The 20,758-nt window shown below is 49.7% G+C and overlaps 1 protein-coding gene across 6 annotated transcripts in view; it reads left to right on the forward strand.

Annotated features, from left to right (window-relative positions):
* Window positions 1-20,758, forward strand: part of LOC100649623 (myocardin-related transcription factor B) — a 237,475-nt gene that overhangs the window by 195,217 nt on the left and 21,500 nt on the right. Inside the window, exons 1-2 of one of the 6 annotated variants that reach the window (XM_048407598.1) lie at window positions 3,052-4,205; window positions 10,104-10,574. The exons of the other annotated variants lie outside the window; for them this stretch is intronic. Of the exons in view, the coding sequence (XP_048263555.1) occupies window positions 10,484-10,574 (91 nt within the window). The 5' untranslated portion in view covers window positions 3,052-4,205; window positions 10,104-10,483. Of the gene's footprint in view, window positions 1-3,051; window positions 4,206-10,103; window positions 10,575-20,758 lie in introns of those variants that run through there. 6 annotated transcript variants of the gene reach the window in all.

The following is a 20,758-nucleotide window of genomic DNA, read 5'->3' on the forward strand; positions in this document are numbered from 1 at the left end:
CGGTTTTCGCGGGAACTGTTGCGTTCCAGCAGTTTCGTAACTTCTACATTGTTTTAATTAGCGGTCTAACCAACTTCTTTGGTTACATGTTTTCTCGGTAATTACAATTGTTTAGATTCCTTTGCTTTTTCTTTGATTTTCTTTTCTTTGTTTTCGTGGAAGTCACGAGCATCGATGCTAAATCTGGTGTATGTTAAGGCGGAATGATATATTTATTGACCTCCGATAGATTTAGTTAAACCCAACGTGACTTCGACACCGACGAAGGGTTCCTGGAGCTCGAGTCGCGCCACAGTTCTCGAAGTGTCATCGTATTTTCAACAGGTCGGGCTTAATATTCGATCCGTGGCCGGATTATCGGACAGCAAAACGAGAACGTGGATGGCACAGCGGCTCGTTAGACACTAACCGTGTCGTTGCATCGGTCAGTCCCACGGTCTGGGCCTGTGTAATAAGCGGATAAGAAGGGCGACGTTGCAATCGGAATGATTTGTCAAGGAGAATGCTCGTCTGTCGCTGCCTAAGTCCTGTTTTCATAATCCACCGCGACGAAAAACCGACTGTCAATAACATCCAGTCGTCGACTTACCATTCCGCGAGGCTTCTTTCGATTTCACGCCTGTTCCCACTCGGCAGTGCGAAACTCACAGTCCCTTGACACGTTTTATAAACCTTCTTTGTCTCTTTAACGATTTTGTTTTTATCCGTTTCTGGTACGTCGTAGTCGTGTGACTCGATACTCGAAACTTTCACATTTATTCACGTAAATATTTAACAATTTCTACGCGAAGAGAAATTATCCGTCGCGTCATATATCGTCAGTCGATTAATCATCTTGCCCTCAAATACCACGAATGTTTGCGAACACTCGTTACAGATCAAAACATTATTCGGAGTTAGTTTTCGAAGCGCGTTATGAGATCAGGATTCAGAAGTCCGGATGACGCCCTTCTGCTCGTTGAGCCCCAAACGTAGGCGAAGCCGGACGTTGTTTCGGTAACCGCCGAAAATGCTGGCCACGTAGGCGGTAGCGAGCAATTCCGAAATCGACTTTTCGATTTACAAAACATACAGCGGTGGGCGAGCTGAACCCGATCGGCGACGAGCACGCCACGCTTGTTCGCCAACACGCGTATCTGGGGTCCCCACCCCGGCGCCAACTTATCATGGGTGAATCGGTCGCGTGGGCGATCACTTCCGGTCAGACGATCCTGTTCGATCCGGACCCCGATATTCCGAACATACATCGTATCACGCCGGATGATTATCTTTGCAATTTCTCTCGCAAAGTTCAGACCATCTTTTAAATAAAGTGTACAAATTAATTCGACCTCGTTACTTCCCTGCTACGTTAATCACGCCGATGATCACGCGATAGTGTTTAGAGTAACTACATGTAAAGGGTATTTAAAAATAAGAAGGAGGCGGCTTTCAACGTTACAGACCATGTGACAAGTCTAAAAGATGCAAACGGGACAGATGATCGCTTAAGATTCCATCGGCGTTTCGCGGAAGTCCGTACTTCCTCGAGGGCTTTTCGGGGCCCCTCCCCAGTTCATCGGGTAATCCTATCACGCGCCGTGTTCTCTTCGCTTTCGTGTACTTTTTACAGCTCGTGTTCACCGGCGGATAATCGTTTCTGCGCGACACTCGCCCCGACCGCGGCACATTGAACAAGGCCTGGATTTATGATCCTCCTTTACGAACCGCTTTTAAAGCAGCCCCGAGGAGTTTTCCTTCCGGTTAAAAAGTTGAGACTGCGCGTGATGCACTATTTATATGACCATTAGCTTACGATCTTCTTCAGTCTTCTATAAATACCGGTCGCGATGCAGTCCTCGTTCCGTCATCTTTCTCGAGCCGGCACTCGTCTCGACGTTGTCTCGTCGTCCTATGGAGGAAAACTCGCCATATCGCGATGACGGAACCTAATGTCTCTATGACGACCATCGTTGTGAGCGCGATACGTAAGATTTCGTCGCGCACCGTGCGTTCGCATCAAGCGGAAAATAAACTGGCTTGGCAATATGAATAGACCGTTACTATGAAATCGATTCGTTTCGCGCGCGATGTCTCGTTTGCTGTCGTTTGCTGCAGACAAGAAAAACGTGTACCAACTACTCGAAGAGCGTAAACAATTTGGATCGTGCGCCGCCGTTCTGGCAAAAATAACCAGCAAGGCGGTCGGCCGAACGATCAACGCTGCAACGGATACTCGTCGTCTAAATCTTGATAATTTACGATCCATTCGGGCTGACCTCGTGCAAAACGGCGGCTCTGGTTTTTACGTAAGCGACCGAGAGGCCCGAGTCGGTCAAGGTTCGAGAGCGCGGCGCTACCGGGGCCCGAATCGTTGCCGCTGGCCAGACCGAGCGAACGAGCAAACGAGCGCCACGCAGAAATGAGTTAGGGGTCGTTCGGCGGCCAGCCGAAAAATTCGCAGCAGTAAACCACTGCGGTACGCCACGGCTCGTTATCAATCGTGCGCGGTAGAGCATACGAGCTGACTCGGGGCACGCGCCTGGCGGGGTCGTAGGCCGCCCCACCCCTATTCTTTGCGATCCCCCCGTCCGACAGCGGAGAAAGAGGCCCTGATCAAGAGAGAGAGGGACAGACACTGCACCCCCACTCCGTTGGAACGTGGAACGGGGCCTGCGAGCCCAGTCCTCCCACTCGATGCTGCCCCCTCCTCCCACCAGACCCATGCAACCCCACCACCGTATCGCGGAGCAGTTCTCAACGATTCCCCTCGACCCGCCTCTGCATCGTTTTGCACTCGCTGCACGGGATGCCACGACAGTGGCTCTCTCTTCTTCTCCCTCTTTTCCGTCGTACGAAATCTTGCCCTTTCGTTCGATTTCTCTTTGAAGCTTCTTTCTTGGCGTTTCGAGAGCGTAGCTATCGAATGCGGATATGCGAGATTTTCACGACGTCGCTCGTTGCCGCATCGGATGGCGAGAAAGAGGCAAGCGATCCATCCGCGATCACGAAACATCACCGTGGTGCCTGTTTTGTACGCTTTGGCGGTTCGTTCGGGTCTCGAATCAGAGGAATACGCGTGAATCGCGGCGAAGGTTTCGCGTTTCCACGAGCGCGGAGCGAGAGCAGGGCCTCTCCCTCCGCCGTGGGCTCGGTGTCACGGGCCAGCGGTCGTAATGCGGCCCACACGCGCGCTCCACACTGGCGCGCAAATCGCATAAACACGCGCGCCGACGCATATACGCACGGTGGGGTAGAGACGCTAAGCGACGAAGCGGTCCTACCTCCTGCAGGGGACCGTGTCACGTGGCCCCCAGGCCGTGTAGCAGCACGCAGCGCACGGGCTGTGCTCTCTCGTGAGCGGCGCACACAACACCAGTCAGAGACGAGCCGAGAGACCGGGCGCAGATCGCACTCTCTCCCAGGAAGCGCGTGCTTTCTCCCTCCCTCTCTCCGCCTCTCTCTCTCCTTTTTGTCCCTCTCTGTCCGTCCGTTTGCCACCCGTCTTTCTCTCGCTCTCCCTTTTTCCCCATTTCTATCGCGTGTCGTGCCGCGACACGTCGCGCTCTACCGCGCGACACCAGCCACCGCATCGATTCACCGATCGATCAGCGATCCGTCGATCGATCTCGCCGCGTAGCCCACCCCCGCGGCCATCCTCCTCCGGAAGATACTCTTCCTCTTTGCTTGGACAGCCGCGAGTGTTCCACCCGCGTCAAGCTGTGGAAGCTGTGTGTCGCCTGTGCGAGTTTCTTCGCCACGTGCGCGCTCGATCGCGCGTTCTAGCGACCCTCGGTGTGTGTATTTATAGTGCGCGAACACGGTCACCCCGGCGACCGCGCGTGTTACCGTGCCGCGATACCCCGTAGGGTTTCACCGACGAGAAGAGGAAGAATTTTCGTGGGTGACCGAGTAAAACAGAAGAGAGTTTGTTGCACTGGCTGACCGGATTCCCGCGGATCACGAGTGTTTCTGGTTCTTTTGTGAATCCTACTATATAGTACGTACGCGTCCAGGTCGACCGAGAACATCGGCCGACGTTCATGTCTCGGAAAGAGACTTCTTCTCGAGAGTGGAGTTGTGGCTTGTGCGTCGATGGTGTGTGTCAACGTGTCGATCCAGTCGCCTGTCTTGTCACCGCCGCACCCGCACCTCGATCAACGAGGCCTCGTCTAACATGCTCGACCGCCGACGCTCCGGCTGCTCTTCGCGGACGAAACTGAATGGTGCGCATCCTGTCGTTATCTCGTCGGTAGTCTGCTCTTCCGCGTCGTCTGTGCCTCTGCAGGAGTTGCATCGTGCTAGTGTGTTCGACTCACCTAATCGCAGTGATTTCTCAAATGAGAGAAGAAGTACTTTGCACGCTTTTACGCGAAAGCGAAGGAGTAAAATCATTTGATAATACGATAGCCGCGTACGTTTCGAGCGGAGATATCGCAGTGACGTACGTCAGCTGATGGACAAGGCGTCGATGGAAAAATCGTGTCGCGTTCCAGTCGTTTCTTTCCCAAATCGTGTTCTCCCGTTAATCGCGCAACAAATCACCAAGACTCGAAACACCGATAAACCTCTATTAAGACCGTGAAACGTGACGATAAAATCGGACGCGAGACAACGAGCATCGAGTGTCCGTACAGCTGGTCGAACATTTTTACGACCTCACCTTTCACAGTAAAAAACGCGTATTAAAGACCACGAGGCTCGTGTAAACTGGTTAAAAGCTCGCGTACGTTCGACGTAGAAGCGTGGCAGCCGAGCTGTCACGTCCCGTCGAAATCGCATATGATTCGCACGGTTCTTCCCTAACGACAGGCTAATGACCCTCGGATAATGAAAGGGTTCGCCCAGGACTCGCTGCTGATCGTTACTACTTCCGTATCTCGGTGCGAATCCACCTCCAGTGTGTGTTTGTTGCCGTCTCGAGTTGTTCCACCTTCGTATTCACACCTCCGTTCCTATCACCACCTTTTATTGCTATCTATCGCCTGACGTGTTTCAATAAAACAGAGGCTCGTCCATACGTTCTGTTAGATTAAGTGGATTTTGCGCGACGGGAGTCGAGTGGAGTTTCATCGAATAGTCGAAACGAACAGACGATGTTTACAACGATATTTCGGCCTGGTTCGATAGCATCACGCTGTACAACTGCCACTGGAAGGCATCTGTAGTTCTGTTTGGTTCGAACGCGATTTCCAAACGGAACGGTCTCCGTTGTTGGTTCGGGCTATTTTCGAGCGTCAAACCGGACGTCTGAAAACGTGTCCGTGGGCATCATCTCGGGAATAAATCGGTCCCGCTAACGAGTGGTCGGACAGAAATTTATGGCACGGCGAATCCCGATGCGGCGGAAGGCAGTTCGATAAATAACCTCGCGAGGGACGCACCGATGACGAGGGGAGGGCCGCGAGAACGAAGATCGAACACGTGGCTTATGCATCTTCTCCGGGCGATTCTTTCCCCGCGGACCGCTGGCCTTAATGAAGCGATTCCTATCGGTCAACCAGAATCTGATAATTAAATCAACCAGCGGTCCGCCGCACCGCGTCGGATATTAATTGAATCGTGATCGGATTCGATCTACTTCTTTTCGCAAACACGTCCGTCCTTATGACTCGGCCGCGCCACCACCGTTTTAACTTTCTGATCGTCCTTCCGATTTCCTCGTCCACCGGCAGGGGGCTTTTAATCCTTTGCCGCCCGGCTTTCGGGAGTTACGCGTTCGCGGCAGCTCGTTTAATTGGCTGGACATCGTTAACGATGTCTCTCGATGGGACTAAGTTTTTGTCACGATTTGCCTTCCACTCGACTTCTCCAACGTTTAACGACGTCGAGCCTTCAGCTGTCCCGGTAGTGTTTGCTAGAATGTATCGGTACCCAGCTTATAAAGTAACTCTTTTCTCTTTGGAAACGTACTCGAAGTAGCGAGACCTGTCAGTGTTTCAACGACTGGAATATTCGCTCGATGAGCTGGATCCGGTTTCGTTGAAAACTCGTGTTGGTTGTCGAAGACAGTGGGCATTTTGGTTTAGCTGATTCGCTTTCACCGTTCGCGATGATTTTCTCGGACAGGTGCTTCAGCCGCGATCGATCTTCAAACGACGTTCTTCAGTTTAATTTCCTATGAATTCCGAAAATTCGTCGTACTCCACGGAGTTTTCGACGCGACTTTATTGAGTCGTTGTTACCAGCGCGTTTCACTCGGCCACTTTCGTGAAATCGTGAATCCTTGATTGTCAGTTGTCGGCCGATAAGATCGAAACGCACGTCGCATAGGAATCGAGCGATAGCGTCCGACCGGAGAGGTATCGAGAACGGTCGTTGGAAGCGTTTCGTATCCAGCACCGGTCCAACAACGTTTCGAGGAGCCGCGAGAATAAATTCGTACGCGAGAGCCGTAGTGAAAGATCATGAGAAGATCGGCACGATGAGATAAGAATCGACGGTACTCGGGGGCTGATGGGTCCGTGACGATGAAAAGAGTCTTTGGAAATGCGTGTCGAGGCCGAGGCAGCCGCCAGGGAACCTCGTGGGAGGGGCCAAGCGATTCCTCTCCGGCATCAGGAGGGTCCGCCGTCCGATTTCTCTTTCGCAACCCCCTTTACTTTTTCTCGAGAAATTCGGCTGACGAGCCGCTTTTATCAGGCTCGAGCGCGATCTGCCTCGATAATGTTGATTTCTAAACGGACGTCGTTATCGCTTACGTCATTTTATATGAAACCCTTGTTTCTATAATTGCTTGATTATACAGGTTATGAGTTCCATCGCTCTAACGTTATCCAACTTTATATCACAACGTTATAACGGATTAAACAAGGATTTTTTATTTATACTTGAAAGATCCGCATCACGTTTGCATAATTCTGAACATATAGATTCTTAAAATCATGCAATCTGCGTTAATTTTCCTTAGTCGTACGAATATCGGAAAGGGGAGGAGTCGATAGACAAGATTCTTTGCGCGAGAATCTACCTTAGCCCTCGAGGTGATTATAACGCTAATAGTGTGCAGTGTGTTAATGTCGTAACTCGATAAGTCATTAAAGTAACAAATTGCGTTATTAACCCGGCTACGGTTAATTAAACGAGGCGAGGTAAACGGCAGAAAAGCGTCGCGGATTAATGGATCGGATTGCCGAGCCGCCGGTTAATAACGATGTCCGGTTGAATATCGTGATAAGTAGGTTGAAAATCGAGACGAAACGATTCGCCGTGTCGCGATCGTGCGTTAACGAACGTATACGCCAGTGTCCCGTTCTCGATCCTCCATCCCGGGGTTATAACAGTGATTACGGTAATCACGTGGCGCATGCTCGATCCACGGTACCAGTAATCTGGTAGAAGTGATTGGCATTGCGTAATCGACCGCGATAACGCGATAATGTTGGTTAATAGCGCGCTGGCCGCGGTAATACGCGCAAACTGATACTTAAGGGAACGTTAACGCGACCGTAGAGCTGCGGCTGCGAATTGGGAGAAACGTGGAATCGGATCGTGCTAAGTATACGTTGGGAAATTGTTGCTATAATAGGCTGAGTCTGGAGGAAACAAGGCATCAAGAAGCTGATATTACGTATCAATTAGTGTAGGAAGCGAATACATCGTCGTTTTCGGTGCTGTAGAACACGAAATCGATGAGATAAACCAGAGGTTATCGGAAACTTTCGAAATTATTAACATACGAATGGGATAAAATATTCGAGCGCCTCGTGGGTGCACGCGACGACGAACTCCAAATCAACTGGCGATAATTCTAAAATCGTGATAACGCGACTCGCAAAATTCGTCAAAACACGTAAACGTAACACGTCGATAGATATTGCGAAAAGTTACGAAACCTTTGATGTAGGATACGCATAAAGACGACGAACGATCGAACGTAAACGCGAAAATATGCGACTCTGGTGGGCGACGACGAAGCTCTCGGATAATTAAAAATGTACATAATAATCGGGGAGAGGGGAAGAAAATCGCGTGATTACGTGGGCGCTTATTTAGTGCGCGTGACCGCTCGTATCTCCGCGTGATCGCGCTCAGGCTTCAATAATTTCGGTGTTAATTAAACGTCGGTGCGTGGGTGCGCGGCGAACGCACGTCGAGAACGTTCCAGTGTGTTTTGTCAACTTTCACTGTCGCTTTCAGCCTTCCCGTGCGCGCCGCGTTTTAATACTCTCCCGATGATGGTTATTAAGTCCTGTCGACGAAAAGCAACGTCCGGTGGCGAAACTTTTGTCACGTCTTCGCCGTCGCCGCCACTACTGCCGCACGCATACTGCGATTGCGCGCCGCGTGGCGCATCGCTTTGCGGGCATCGATGTCTCCGGACACCGCGTCGGGTGTTAATCGACCAGGAAAGAGTGCATTAACTTTCCTTCTTTTTATTCGCAATTTACTTTTATAGTTGATATTATGTTCGCATAGATGTCGTAGTGACATTGGATACGTTTCAAGAAATATAAAGTGTTAATTATGTGCGAGACTGATAAATCGATTCGTTGGTAATAGCGCGTAATGTCTTACACGAGCATCTACGAGGTAGGGACTGTTTACGTTTTCCATATAGGATAATTGATTGTCGTCGAGCTGTGACTATAAACGCGGTACTTCAAGGTGGCAAGTTCTAGTCGTATTTTATCTTAATGGAACGTTTATCGTTCTCGTAAATTACCGACTTAATTATACGATAGCTTCTTCGATATAACGTTTTCAAGATAGATCGATTTTCGACCAAAATTTCGCGTAAACATGGTAATTCGCGAGGAAAGCACCGCGAGGATTTTCCATGCGAGCGCCGACATTTTTTACCTTGCTTTCACTCCCCATGATTTTTCTGAATAGGCAGCCGCCGGGCAAGCGTATCTCTCACGTTTTCGAAAGTTCCACGAAGCGCCTCCAACCAGCCGTTTCCCGGCCCGTCGATAATTCACCGTAATTTCGCGGTGTGCAGCGGCGAAACGCCGCCCACGCGTCCAACTGACCCGAGCCAGAAACCAGATGAAAAAAGAAAGATGAAAAAACGAGAAGACAAGCGAACAAGAGCAGAGGCAAAAAGAAAAAGAAGAAACGAAGCGTCCTCGCGTCGCTGCCACCCTGAACTCTATTAATTTGAGACGATTAGGCCAGCTGATTCTTGCCCACCGCTAATTGCCCGCGCGCAGACCAAGGGCCAGAGATCGGGGATTAATTAAATTGAATTAAGCTTAATTAGCCGTGACCACTTGGACCGTGGTAGCGAGGTTGAGAATGCGAGCCAAGGACGCTTCACGGGATGGATGAGACGGAAAGATTTCGATGGACCGAAACGCTACCACGCCTGTCTCTCCTAATCGTCTCTCGGATATTTCGCTCTTTCATCCTCCTCGTTTTTCTTTGCTCGTTCGTAGTTGACTGTGACAAGCCGTGTCAGGGTATGTCATCGACTGGGAAAACGATTTTTCAATCGTTTCTGTCCCCAGTCGATTAACTTTGATTCCGTAGCTGTCACATATCAAATTATAGGTAGTAATTTCTGTTTAATGGGCGGAGCCTACTCGATCCACCGCAATTTTATTGTTCGCGCGGTGAGCGAGCTTACGCGACGCGATTCGTCATCACCGCGTCGATTAGGCGTAGTTATTAGCGAACCGCTTAGTCGAGAGGATCGCGCGAAACGCGACAGTCGCGCGCGGATAACCAGAGATACAGAGGTGAAATCAATTCTCGTGTACGTGCGCGCAACGGGCGAAGAGAAAACGCGCGTGAAATTCAAACCGAACGCCACGTCGCGCTGCAATTAAGAGGAAGCCGAGAGAAAGTGTTATATCACAACGACCGATTGTTTAAATGTTGACGATTAATTAAGCGACCGGCGTTTAAAAATGTAACCGCGTGCACACGCACTTCGTAAAAGTATCGAGGAACAAGCATTCCAGTAGAGGCAACGACGAAGACGAAGAAAAGAGCAGATTACGGACCGCCGAGTACTGCGAACTTAAAATCACCGAAGAAAATTATTTGCAAGTTTAATCCGTGTAACATTTTTATACCCAGTGATATTCGAAATAACAGCAGTACTCGAACAAAAAGTGTCGATCGTCGACGAGACTCGTCTCGTCGGGAGAATCGATCTTCAAAGTCGATGCTTACAGGAACCGCCAACTATTGGAGCGTCAAGTATAGTGACGAGAAGCCATGTGAATTTCCGTCAGCGACATCGTTACCGAGACAAAAGGATTCTATCTAGTCAGTGTCCGTGGATAATCAGATCAGTTGTGATAATATGTGAAACTTAGTGCTCGCCGAGTGTTGGAATTATTGGTACGAAGATTCCGGTCTGTGACAGTGCTAAGTCGAAGGAAACACAAACCAACGATCGCGCCTCGATGACCAGAAGACTAATCAGTGAAATTTCGAACGCATAGTAATATAAACACACACACGCGCGCGCGCGTGTGCGCGCGTAGTATATATTCGTACGTATAAGACAGAAAGAAGAAAGAGTTTATTTATTAAAAAATATCCATCAATCATGGTTACCTTGGACACGGAGCAGAAGCTCGAGAGGCAACATTGCGTGCGTCGCATGTGTGCCATTTGCAGACGCATCAAGCGCGACAAAGGTAACGTTTCACTAGATTTTTTCTTTAAAATATAAAGAAAGAGAATAGGTATTATGTTTATTACGTTATTCTTATGTGATCGTAAAAGTTTCCACTTTTAAAACCCAACGCGAAAACGGACGTCGAATCTTAACATTCCACGAGAAATTTCATACGGGGTAGCGAAAGAATTAAACTGTTGACTGACAGAACGTTTCGCACAACTCCCGCAACGAAGGAAACGCTCGCCACTTTTTTTCTACCCGACCGTTGTCTTTCCGCGTTGCAATCCCATCCACCTGTCGGTGGTTGCGATAATTGGTGGCGATAGATGCGTTCCCCGGAACGCGTTGCTCCACATGAGTCCCGGTACGTTCGCGGGAAACCGGGGAAAATCAGTACAACGTCCTGGCAAAAAAAGCTACAATTCACGGTGAATAGAGAACGTCACGGAAATAAGTCATGAATTAGTAGTATAAACGTTCCGCTGCGGATTAACTCTGAGAAACTACTCATAAACGTTCTTAGATCATCGACGCGGAATTGTTATCTACGTATCTCTTCGTACTAACGTTACATACTATACAATTTAATGGTAACTTCTACCGTTCGTGGAACATTGAATTCGTTTCGCATAGATTTCCTCCGAGTGCTGCGAGCAATTTTGCTGCATCGCGTCAAAGTTCCTGTTAAGTTAAACCGGACAAGATTGTATCGAGCGTATGGTGACCGGTGTAATTACGAGATGCCAACGAACGTAGCCAAAGTGAGTTGGTAATGAAACGTCTCGAGACAGAGGAGTAACGTGGCCGTTTCAAACCATAATTGGAGCATTTTCGTTCGAGAATGAGGAACGAAACAAAGAAGGATTTCGCGCGAGATCGAGCCTGTCGGATTACGCGCGTTTAAAGAGTTACGAATGTATTCCAGACCGATCCGAAACTGGTTCGCTCCGGTTCCCTGTGGCCGGGCGTCCTCGTTGTTTCATGCAAATCGCTCGTTAGTCGAAACACCTGAAATTCCTGTGTAGGATGCGTACATTGTCCCGAAGCGTGCCCCATGGATTATTCATTCTCCTCGCGTTCAGCCGTCATCTCCAAGTTCCTCGACGAAGAAAATCCGCAGAATAGGATCTGTTGTTGATAATTAGGAATCTTCGCTGCACGGTCCTCCTTCCAGTTTGTAGTTTCGACTCTTGTTCCGCGAGAATCTGACACGTTAGATCGAAGAGGAGGTTCGTTTGCAAACGCATCCTCGAAGAGGAGGGTGATTTCGCGACGTATCGCAAGCGATTATCTCGTCGACGCAATTGAAAGATGGCGGCCCGACCTTCGATGTTAAATTAGACTCGTCCGTGCGTAAATCACCGAACACCTACGTGAATATTCAAATGTCGTGCTTTTATGCAGTTTCGGATCGATCGAGTGTGATGCAATTTTGTTGCTCTCTGCGTCTTCCATTCTGAATATTCGCTGATTCGATCGTCCCATATGACACAGTTAAGAGGCACTGGAGGACACGGACAACGTTTCGATCTAAGGATTTTTAACCAGTTGTACCTGAAATGTCATTGAGAAACACGACGTTCCGGTTTGTAAAAGGGTCATCATTGTAGTATCTCGTGCGAGAATTATGAATAGTCGACGACTTGACGTGGATGACACGATTCCGAAGAAAACTGCGTCGCAATAGCCGGATCGGTAGCGCCGATTTCATCAACGAAGCGCATCGTAGGTTGTCACGGCCCACGCGTGCCCTTCGTTCATTCACCAGCGCTTGCTCGCGTCTATCGCAATTACGTTTGCTGTGAAACGAGTTGAAGAAGAGCACGAGCCACGTCTCTGGAGTGGGAGAACTCGACAGAAACGTCCGAATTCCAAACTAACGTGAAGCGTCTTAAGCGACGACACGCGTCGCGTTGCTCGACCCTCGATCACGAAGCTATACTTCGAACTTTGGAATAAATTAGAATACCAAAGACTAGAGGCGCGCTCCACCGAGACAGGGTGATTTCGCAATCGCATAACCCGGTGAATGGGTCGCGATTTCATTCATCCATCGCATCGGCTGGAAGCGTTAGGAGCACGCGAGCACCTCACCAGCAACCTTGCTCTATGCCTAGGCAGTTATGGCAGGCGTGACTAGGCCGGAGGTTCCGATTATGATAAAGCGCGTGGGCTCGCCCACGCTCGCCCTTCGCTCGTTCATTCATAAATTCAGCTCTCACCGCGTGCCGCGAGCGCGAGCGAACCGGAGAGAAAGCTGAACGGTAGAAAGAGAGAAGCCGAGTCGCCGTCTACACGACACGCGCGCGTCTTTCGTTGCCTCTCGCGTTCCACCTTCTTGCCTCGCGACGAAGCCGCTTGTCCGCGGATCGTCCGCTCCTTTCGACAACCTCCCCGGTGTTTCTTTTCTCGGCGACGTTATACCGTCGACCTTGTAACGTCGTGTCTAACTAAAAGGGTGAGATTCTATAAGTTCGAATCGTACAAGTTGTCTCGTTCGATGTTCGAACTTATTTCTTGAGTGGATGGTTGTTGATCTTTGTATGGACGCGTCCATGTATCCAACGATAACAGGATCGAATATATTCGTATTCTTGGACGAAGAAGTTGCACGTCGGTGGCCGACGTTGATGAGAAAAACAAATGGAAAGTAATCGCTCGGACCTCACGCGGCGTGTTTGTACTAGCGAGACTCCTCTCTCGAACTACCCATCTCGCATGCCGCACAATGAAGACGCCATAATTATTACCATTATTATACTCATTCGACAGCGTGTCGGCACGTCGTTTCAACTTACCTCTCGTTCAAACATCAACGCCGCGGGAGAACGAGTACAAATAAACTTCAGGAAAAAGGGATACTTCTCTTGGAGGTGGAAGAGTCGTCACGTTCGTGAATCCTACCGTCGATCCGCTCGATTTCTCGGCTAATAAGAGATCATTATCTCAATGGTCGGCTAATAAACGTCAGCTGGGTGTCGCGTAGACCGCAACGCGTGATATAACGAGCTCGCGTCCCAGCATCACCGGTGTTACGCGGTCTTATCTCGCGAATTCCCTCGCGTAGTCGACAACCGCGTTCGAGTTGGCGCTCGCGTGTGCGCTGGTCTACACATCGACGAGGCCGCGGCGTGTGGTATCACCTCGAGAGCTCGCAAAGCCGCCGGCAGGTTTCCAAAGCGGTCTCGGAATCGGCGGATGATTATGCGGACCGGTCTATTTCTAGAAGCACCGAGTCGACGGACATACTAATTATTTTTTACCGGCTCGTTACCACTCGTCTTTGGCAACCGAGCAATGGCACCGGCCCCGACTCGCGAGGGAGAGAGGATAATAGAAGGGGTAAAGGACGTCGAGCGAGCGGCAAGGAACGCCGGATTCGCGATATCCACCGCCAACCGGGTCTCCAACAAAAGAGAGAAACTAAGAGATTCGAGGGACATGGAGAATGTTCGCGATGGCTTTGTGTCGAAGTATAGCAATCGAGACGTTTCAGGCCAGAGCAACGACGAGTTAAATACAAATAATCCAAGATTACGTTCGGCAGAATTAGTAGAAATTATCAATTTGGAGAAAAACCGTACGATAAGCGTTACGTACGATCAGCCATAAGATAATTATTCCCAACGTTCTATGATAACAATTGCATCGTCCATTTCGGCAGAAATGCAAGACGAAAGAAGCATCGACGTGAATTTGATATCAGAGTGAGAACGCAACAACTCCCATTCCCAAGACTGTTACGCGGACAGACCTCGCGTCCTTCGAGCCTGCTGAATCCGACAAACTCGCTAACACCGCTCCGTTTTTCACCATTTTCGCCGTTCACTCCCAAACCGTCTCAGCCTTCCTACGATGTCCGATCAGTTGGAAAAGAGAGACGGCGGTGATCGAGAGACGCCCGTCACCGCGAACGGGGGTTCTCTACGAGAGAAACAGAGAGCTGGATCGCGCGAAAAACAGACGGGAAAGAAGCGAAGAAAATAAGCAACGGGGGGCGTCGAACAGCTGGGAGGGAGGGGGAGAGAAAGAGAGAGGGCAGAGAGGAACAATTGACATTCTACGCGCACGTTCGATCGAGTCGACTCGCGACGACGGGGTCGAGGAGAAGAGGAAAAGGGTCCACGAAGAAGGGGTGCCTGTTGTGGATGGCTGTGGCCGACGGCGGTGGTGGTGACGGTGGTGAAGGGAGTGGGACCCAGAGGGGGGTAGATGCACGGTGGCATGCACCTGTGCATTGCCGCCATATACGACTCGAAGTTATGGCGTTTTTCTCAACGCTACCGGCGAGGATGTGTGCTCGTACGTATACGATCGTATCTTAACCGGCGAAACCAACTCCATTTCTGGACGGCCGGCCGCAAACTACGCCTGTAAGCTCGCGAGACTCCGGGCTACGCCGTGAGGTAAATTAATTGTCCGCGAAGGTGTGCTCGACGCGGTGGCACGATGGACGAGAGACGAGGTGCGGCCACCGGGGCGGAGACAGTCGAAACTGCCGGTCGAAGAAAAGACCAGAGAGAGAAAGAGAGAGAGTGAGAGTGGAAAAGAGACGGGGAGGGGCGAAAGAAAAAAAAGGAAACGCGGGTAACGACGGAGTCTGCCTCCTTTATGTTTATTAGACACGCCAGCTTGCCCACGCGGCTCACTGCCAACGCCGTTTTTCTATCCCCGTCGCGCAACACTGACCGGCCGGGTGTCGTTTTCGTACCGACGCCTTGCTTTTACATTGTCTCGATTCATCGTGGAAATCGGGTTCCTATCGTCCGTCGAATTTCAGACATCACTGCAGAAATCGATTATCAATTTATACAATCACTTGATTTTTTCCGAGTAAAATTTCTCGAAAAGACGAAGATCGTTGTAAAAACGGTTGTATCGTTGCAAAGATATACAAGGCGTTATAAAGTCGAGTGGAACGTCGACGAGACGCTACGTTTACTACGACATTACGCGTAATACGCGAGCACCAGCGTTCAGCGGAAAAGAACGAACGTCAAACTGAACACCGAACCATTCCGGAGAAAACTCCTGTCATTCCATAGAAATCGACGGTTCAGAATACCTAGTACCCCTTCGAAAGACATCGATATATCGACTTCTTGAGACTTGTTCTCCACACCTATTTTGTTAGAATAAAAGTTGACTTATCGCTACAGAGACCAAGAAAGAGAAGATAGAAAGAAAAATCCCATAAATCAGCGACTGCCTATAAAGCTCAGACTTGTTAAAACGATGTCGCGGTGGGGCTGGATGCCACGTGTCCGCGGCAAGGGAAGATCGGCCGTGTCAGCGACGACGCGGCGAACGCGCCTACCTGGCGTGTGCCTCTTCCCGATGCGGCGCGACCTGCGCGCTTGTGGGTGTAACCAGTTTCCGTGGGCTTAGCTGTCAAACCCACGTGGGCCGCCCACGCTGGCCAGATATATTACCGCGCTGCGAGAGAAAGAAGACGAGGAGATGCGAGGACGCGGGGCAAAGGGATCGTGGAACGGAGAGAAGGACGAGAGGAAGGGAACAGCCGACAGGGAAGAGGCGAGAGAAATCGTTTCTTCGCGTGTGTCGCAAGGGAAAACGGCCTGGACGCGATAAAGCTGCGTAATTAACGTCCAACTGTGGGATTTTGGCTTCGCGAACTGCTTATGATGTTGCGTTGCACCCGGATTTCTGACGAAAAGCTAAGAGGAAAGGAGGAGGGAAAACGGAGGCAAAATGGAAATTGCGCGATGACAGAAGAAGGCAAAAAGTGGAAGAGGCGAGAAGTACGACGATTCATTGGAAAATACAATATGCGTAAGTTGTGTATTCTTGGTGGGAACGCCGAAGAGGCTGACGAGAGTCAACGGAGATAACAGAAAGAAGACAAAATGAAAGAAGAAGAAAGAAAAACGATGCGGCGGGAACGTGAGGAGAGACGCTTCTGAAGCGAGAGACGCGGCTTGCGACACAGGAAACAGTTTCACCTGGAGGGATGGCAGCCAACATCCACGTTGTTGCTGTACGAGCTACGGAGAGGAGGAGAAGAGAGCGAGGTTAAGTAGGCACGTGGGTGTACGGATGCATACAAAGGCGCTTTTATGAACCGTGTTTTCCTCAGCTTCGATGGAAGCCTTGCTGTACAATTAAAGGAACCACTCGGCTGCGTTTCGCGTTACCGCAAGTTGCATAAACCGAAAACTTCTTCGGGTTTTTTTCGCAACGATGATTCAGAGATGATACGGAACGAGAAGAATAACGCGCAATGGCAATCGTCTTAATGCCAAAATCCCGATCGAAGTAAACAGCATCGTTCCCATTTTCACAGAGATGATTCACTCGTGTAGGGTGAAGGATAAAAACGTAAAGTTGCTTTTCGTCGCCTCTCTTCGCGCGTATATTTTAGCGTCCGTATTGTGTTTCCCCTATAATATACCTGTCGTTTTTACGGTGTTTTTCCAACTTGATGTTCGCTCTAAGAATAAAACGCCTCATTAAGCGGAGCGCGCGGTCGTATTCGAGAATCAGACGCAACCGAGACACTCCGAACCTCGGGGGTTATTTTCGATGCCCGGATACGCTTGGAAAACATCGGCCACTCTGGAATATTCGTACTTTGTTCGCTATACACGAATGACAGTTGCCGGCATTGACGCCACGCATCAATGGAATCTTTCGTTCCCCGGGTGGAAACTGCAAACTACCTAGGTGGAACGCAACGATTTAACGGTTACGAAAAAGCAGCAGGCGGAAGAAGTCTTGCGGTATTCGAGAAAGATAATCGGCTAATTACCAAAGTGAAAACGTCTGGCTGGCTCGCAAGCCAGCATTTGTTCGCGTCCCGCGTAACATATAGCTACACGAGACGCTTTCCGTCGATTCGTTTCGCGTGACTCGTCGATTAATATGCGTTCAGGCCAACTTTCGCCCGTGAACAGCCCCGTATGCATGAACACACGAACACGTCGGCACGCTAATGGCAGGTGCGTGCTGCGTAAAAACGTTGATTTACCAGCACGATAGTAAACTAACGACAATACGTTTGAAACAATGCCAATGAGCCGAACACCGGCGTCGACCGGTTTACACATGTAGTAATTACCATAACACAGGTAACCAGAGTTTGCTCTGTCTACCAGAGATTATTCGGACTCGCTTAGACGATCCTCCACGAACATCCCACGAAGCGGATCGTTATTTCGATTTAATGGAGCATTAAGATCGGTCGTTCATAAGCCATTGGTTACGAGCGTCGAACGAATTCTTCGTGGGTGACGATGTTAGCAATTTGGTTGACATCGCGATAGAATTAGAACGTCTTTATCGTCCCATTTTTTACATCGACGAGCGGAAAAGAATTCGAGGAACCAGATACACGGACATTGAACCGTAGCTTTCCGCAACGAGTATCTAATAAAAGACAGCGACAGCTTGCGTGGAAATTACGTTTTAACCTGGTTCGACCGAAATTTTACGTTACAACGTCGCTCACGCGCGACGCATTAAACTCTCGGAAAGCAGTGGCTACAAAGCGACCAATTACCGGCGATCATTTGTAAACGAACGCATAAACGTCAGCCGGCCATCGTCTGCGTGCGTGCGTACTTCTGGAAAAAGTGCGACGTCTTAATCCGTTGTTCCACTATGGGGCAATTAAGGGTGTCGGATCAAGAGCACCCAATGATCCCACCAGTGGCGCGCCATTTTCAAGAATCCATGCCCGTCGTACGAGTCATCGCCGCGGCGTCTGCCGCTCGTAAATTCTCTCTGAAATTCTGAAATATCACGATCCCTCGGTATATCCTTTCTTTTTCTTCCTTCGCTCTTCGTTTTTTCTTTCTCCGATGCATCGACTTTCTCCGTCTCTCTACTCCAAAACCTTTTTCCTTGGTTGCACGCACTCTCGCACAGCCTCCTCCAGTATTTTTAATCCCTCGCCTCGGTTTCTTTCCTCCGACGACCCACAGGACGTTGCACCACACGCGTGCGTGCACGCACGTATGTATATCGGACGCGACGCATGCCGAACGCGGCTGCACGCCACCACACGAGACAGAGTAACACACGAGTTCGTGTGTCCGATGGCTGATCCTCGGCTGTGCCTATCCTCTTCCCACTGGAAACGGGGTTAACAACACCGAAATCTATTTATTTACCGGGATAAATCACCGGGAGCTTTACGAGTGAGCGTATATTACGCAAATCGTAGCGTTATATCAATCGGCGGGTGTCCTCCTCCTCCTCTCCCTTTGCCCCGTTCCTGCCACGCACCTATTGCCAGACTACTCGTTGCTTTCCACTCGACCGCTGTCGTTGCCACTTCTTCTTCTTCTTCGTCGTCGTCGTCTTCTTCTTCTTCTTACGCTTCATTCCTTCTTCTTTCGCGCACGGTTTCGACCAGTGCGTTTTTTGCCTCTTTTCTTCGCAGGAAGTCGAGATGTTTTGCGATCGTCCAACTTCACGCCTCCTTCTCTGCCCCCCCTCTCCTTCCCTACTTCTTTCGAAGAGACACACGCGTCCGCGACGTGCAATGCCACGTTTAATTAACCCTTCATCGTTGTGACAATTTCGTTCAGGGTGACGCATTTATGACATGAGAATTGATACTTTTCCGACAGCCACTCGTTCGACGAAATCTTGTTTTTCCTAGTCCAGCGCGGTAAGAGTGTCTCGGTTTTTGCGTGGGTCGCTCGTAACATTCGTAACCAGCGAACAGAGAACGAACGAGTCTCGCAATATTCCAAGTTGCAGGCCGTTTCCTAGGTTAAAGAGAGATGCTTCCTACGAAAAGGCTCGATTAACGTGTATCTACCGAAACGAAGGAAACACAGTTGTGTAACATTCAACGTTATAAAACGCAGAGAAATATTTACATATCTCTGTGTGTTTTTTCAATAATTCGCGGTACATGCATATATGCTAACGAAGTTTTTCGATTAAAATTTACAGAACCGAGTAATGCAACTTAAGACCTGAATCGCCATAAACTCGGTTTGTCAAGTTCTGCGTACTGAAAAACGAGAAAGAAGGTATATATACATATAATCGCCGAATCTACCCTCCAGTACGGAATCACCAGAGTCGAAGCATTTCCTCGGGCCGTTCGCGTAAGGCATAAACGCTTCCCATTTAGCTCACGGGCCCGGGCCACCAGGGTGGAACGCGACGACAAAAAAACCGTGGATGGTGAAACGGTATGAGAGTTTCCCTGGTGCACCGGGGAAAGAAACACGAAGGAATTCGCCAAGCTGGCGAGACCAGGCAGAAGGAGAAGCGTTACGAAAGACAAGTGCGTACATCGATTAGAAGGCGTATCCAGTAGGCGGAGCGTGCTAACGCCGTGTTAAAGCTCGCGTACCGCTAATGTACACAAGGTTATATCGTTGTGTGCAGCTCGCCTATAAAAGCGATTCGCGCTCTCGCGATCGTGCACACTGCTATCTCGCGAGGAGCTTGGTGACGATCGATAGTTGCGCGATTCACTTTGCTTATCAGAGTCGTCGTGATTAATCCATGATTACGATGAACGTCTGTCCTAAATTATGAATGCACATATTTCGGTGTTCAGATGTTTCATTCGTCGGAGCTCACATCCCCTGTAATCGTAGCCTTATGTCGACGAATGACGATAAGATTGATCGCCACTGCGCGATCGCGTTATCGCACGAAGGGAAAAGGAACGTCGAAAGTATCGTACATTGCTGTAAAACACGCGTCGGGGAACGTTTATCCCTGAAGAATTTGATTGGTGGCTGGGTATCTTCGCGAGGACTCGTTTCAGATAAGAAGATTCCCCTCTGAAAGATGATTTACGGTCGCTATAGCTTGTTTTCGACCTGGCAATGTGTTTTCCCGAGATTACCGCGAATTACGGTTTCGCCGTATGGTTTGCGATTGTTTGCTATTGTAGTAGAGCCATGGTTATTGAGAATTCGCAGGAAGAACGATCTATTATAGGAGAAGTACGGGGAAGTCGAGCAACTCGGTGTCTTCGAAGCATCATCAATTCTCGTGCCATCGATTCAGATAGCCGACGGTGAAACGGTTGAGCATAACCGGCCGCAGTACCGTGTTATTTATTATCGTTCGTAAGGGAGACGTCTCTTCCTTGATACCGTTCAACGGATGAAGGTTGTACGCGATAGTGAAATGAAAAGCGGTGAATAAACGCCGAGACGTTTCGGAATATCGAGACGTGTCTGCGATGGTTTCCTGGAGTTTGGT

This window comes from Bombus terrestris, chromosome 7 (genome assembly GCF_910591885.1).
Source record: "Bombus terrestris chromosome 7, iyBomTerr1.2, whole genome shotgun sequence".
Lineage (NCBI taxonomy): Eukaryota > Metazoa > Arthropoda > Insecta > Hymenoptera > Apidae > Bombus > Bombus terrestris.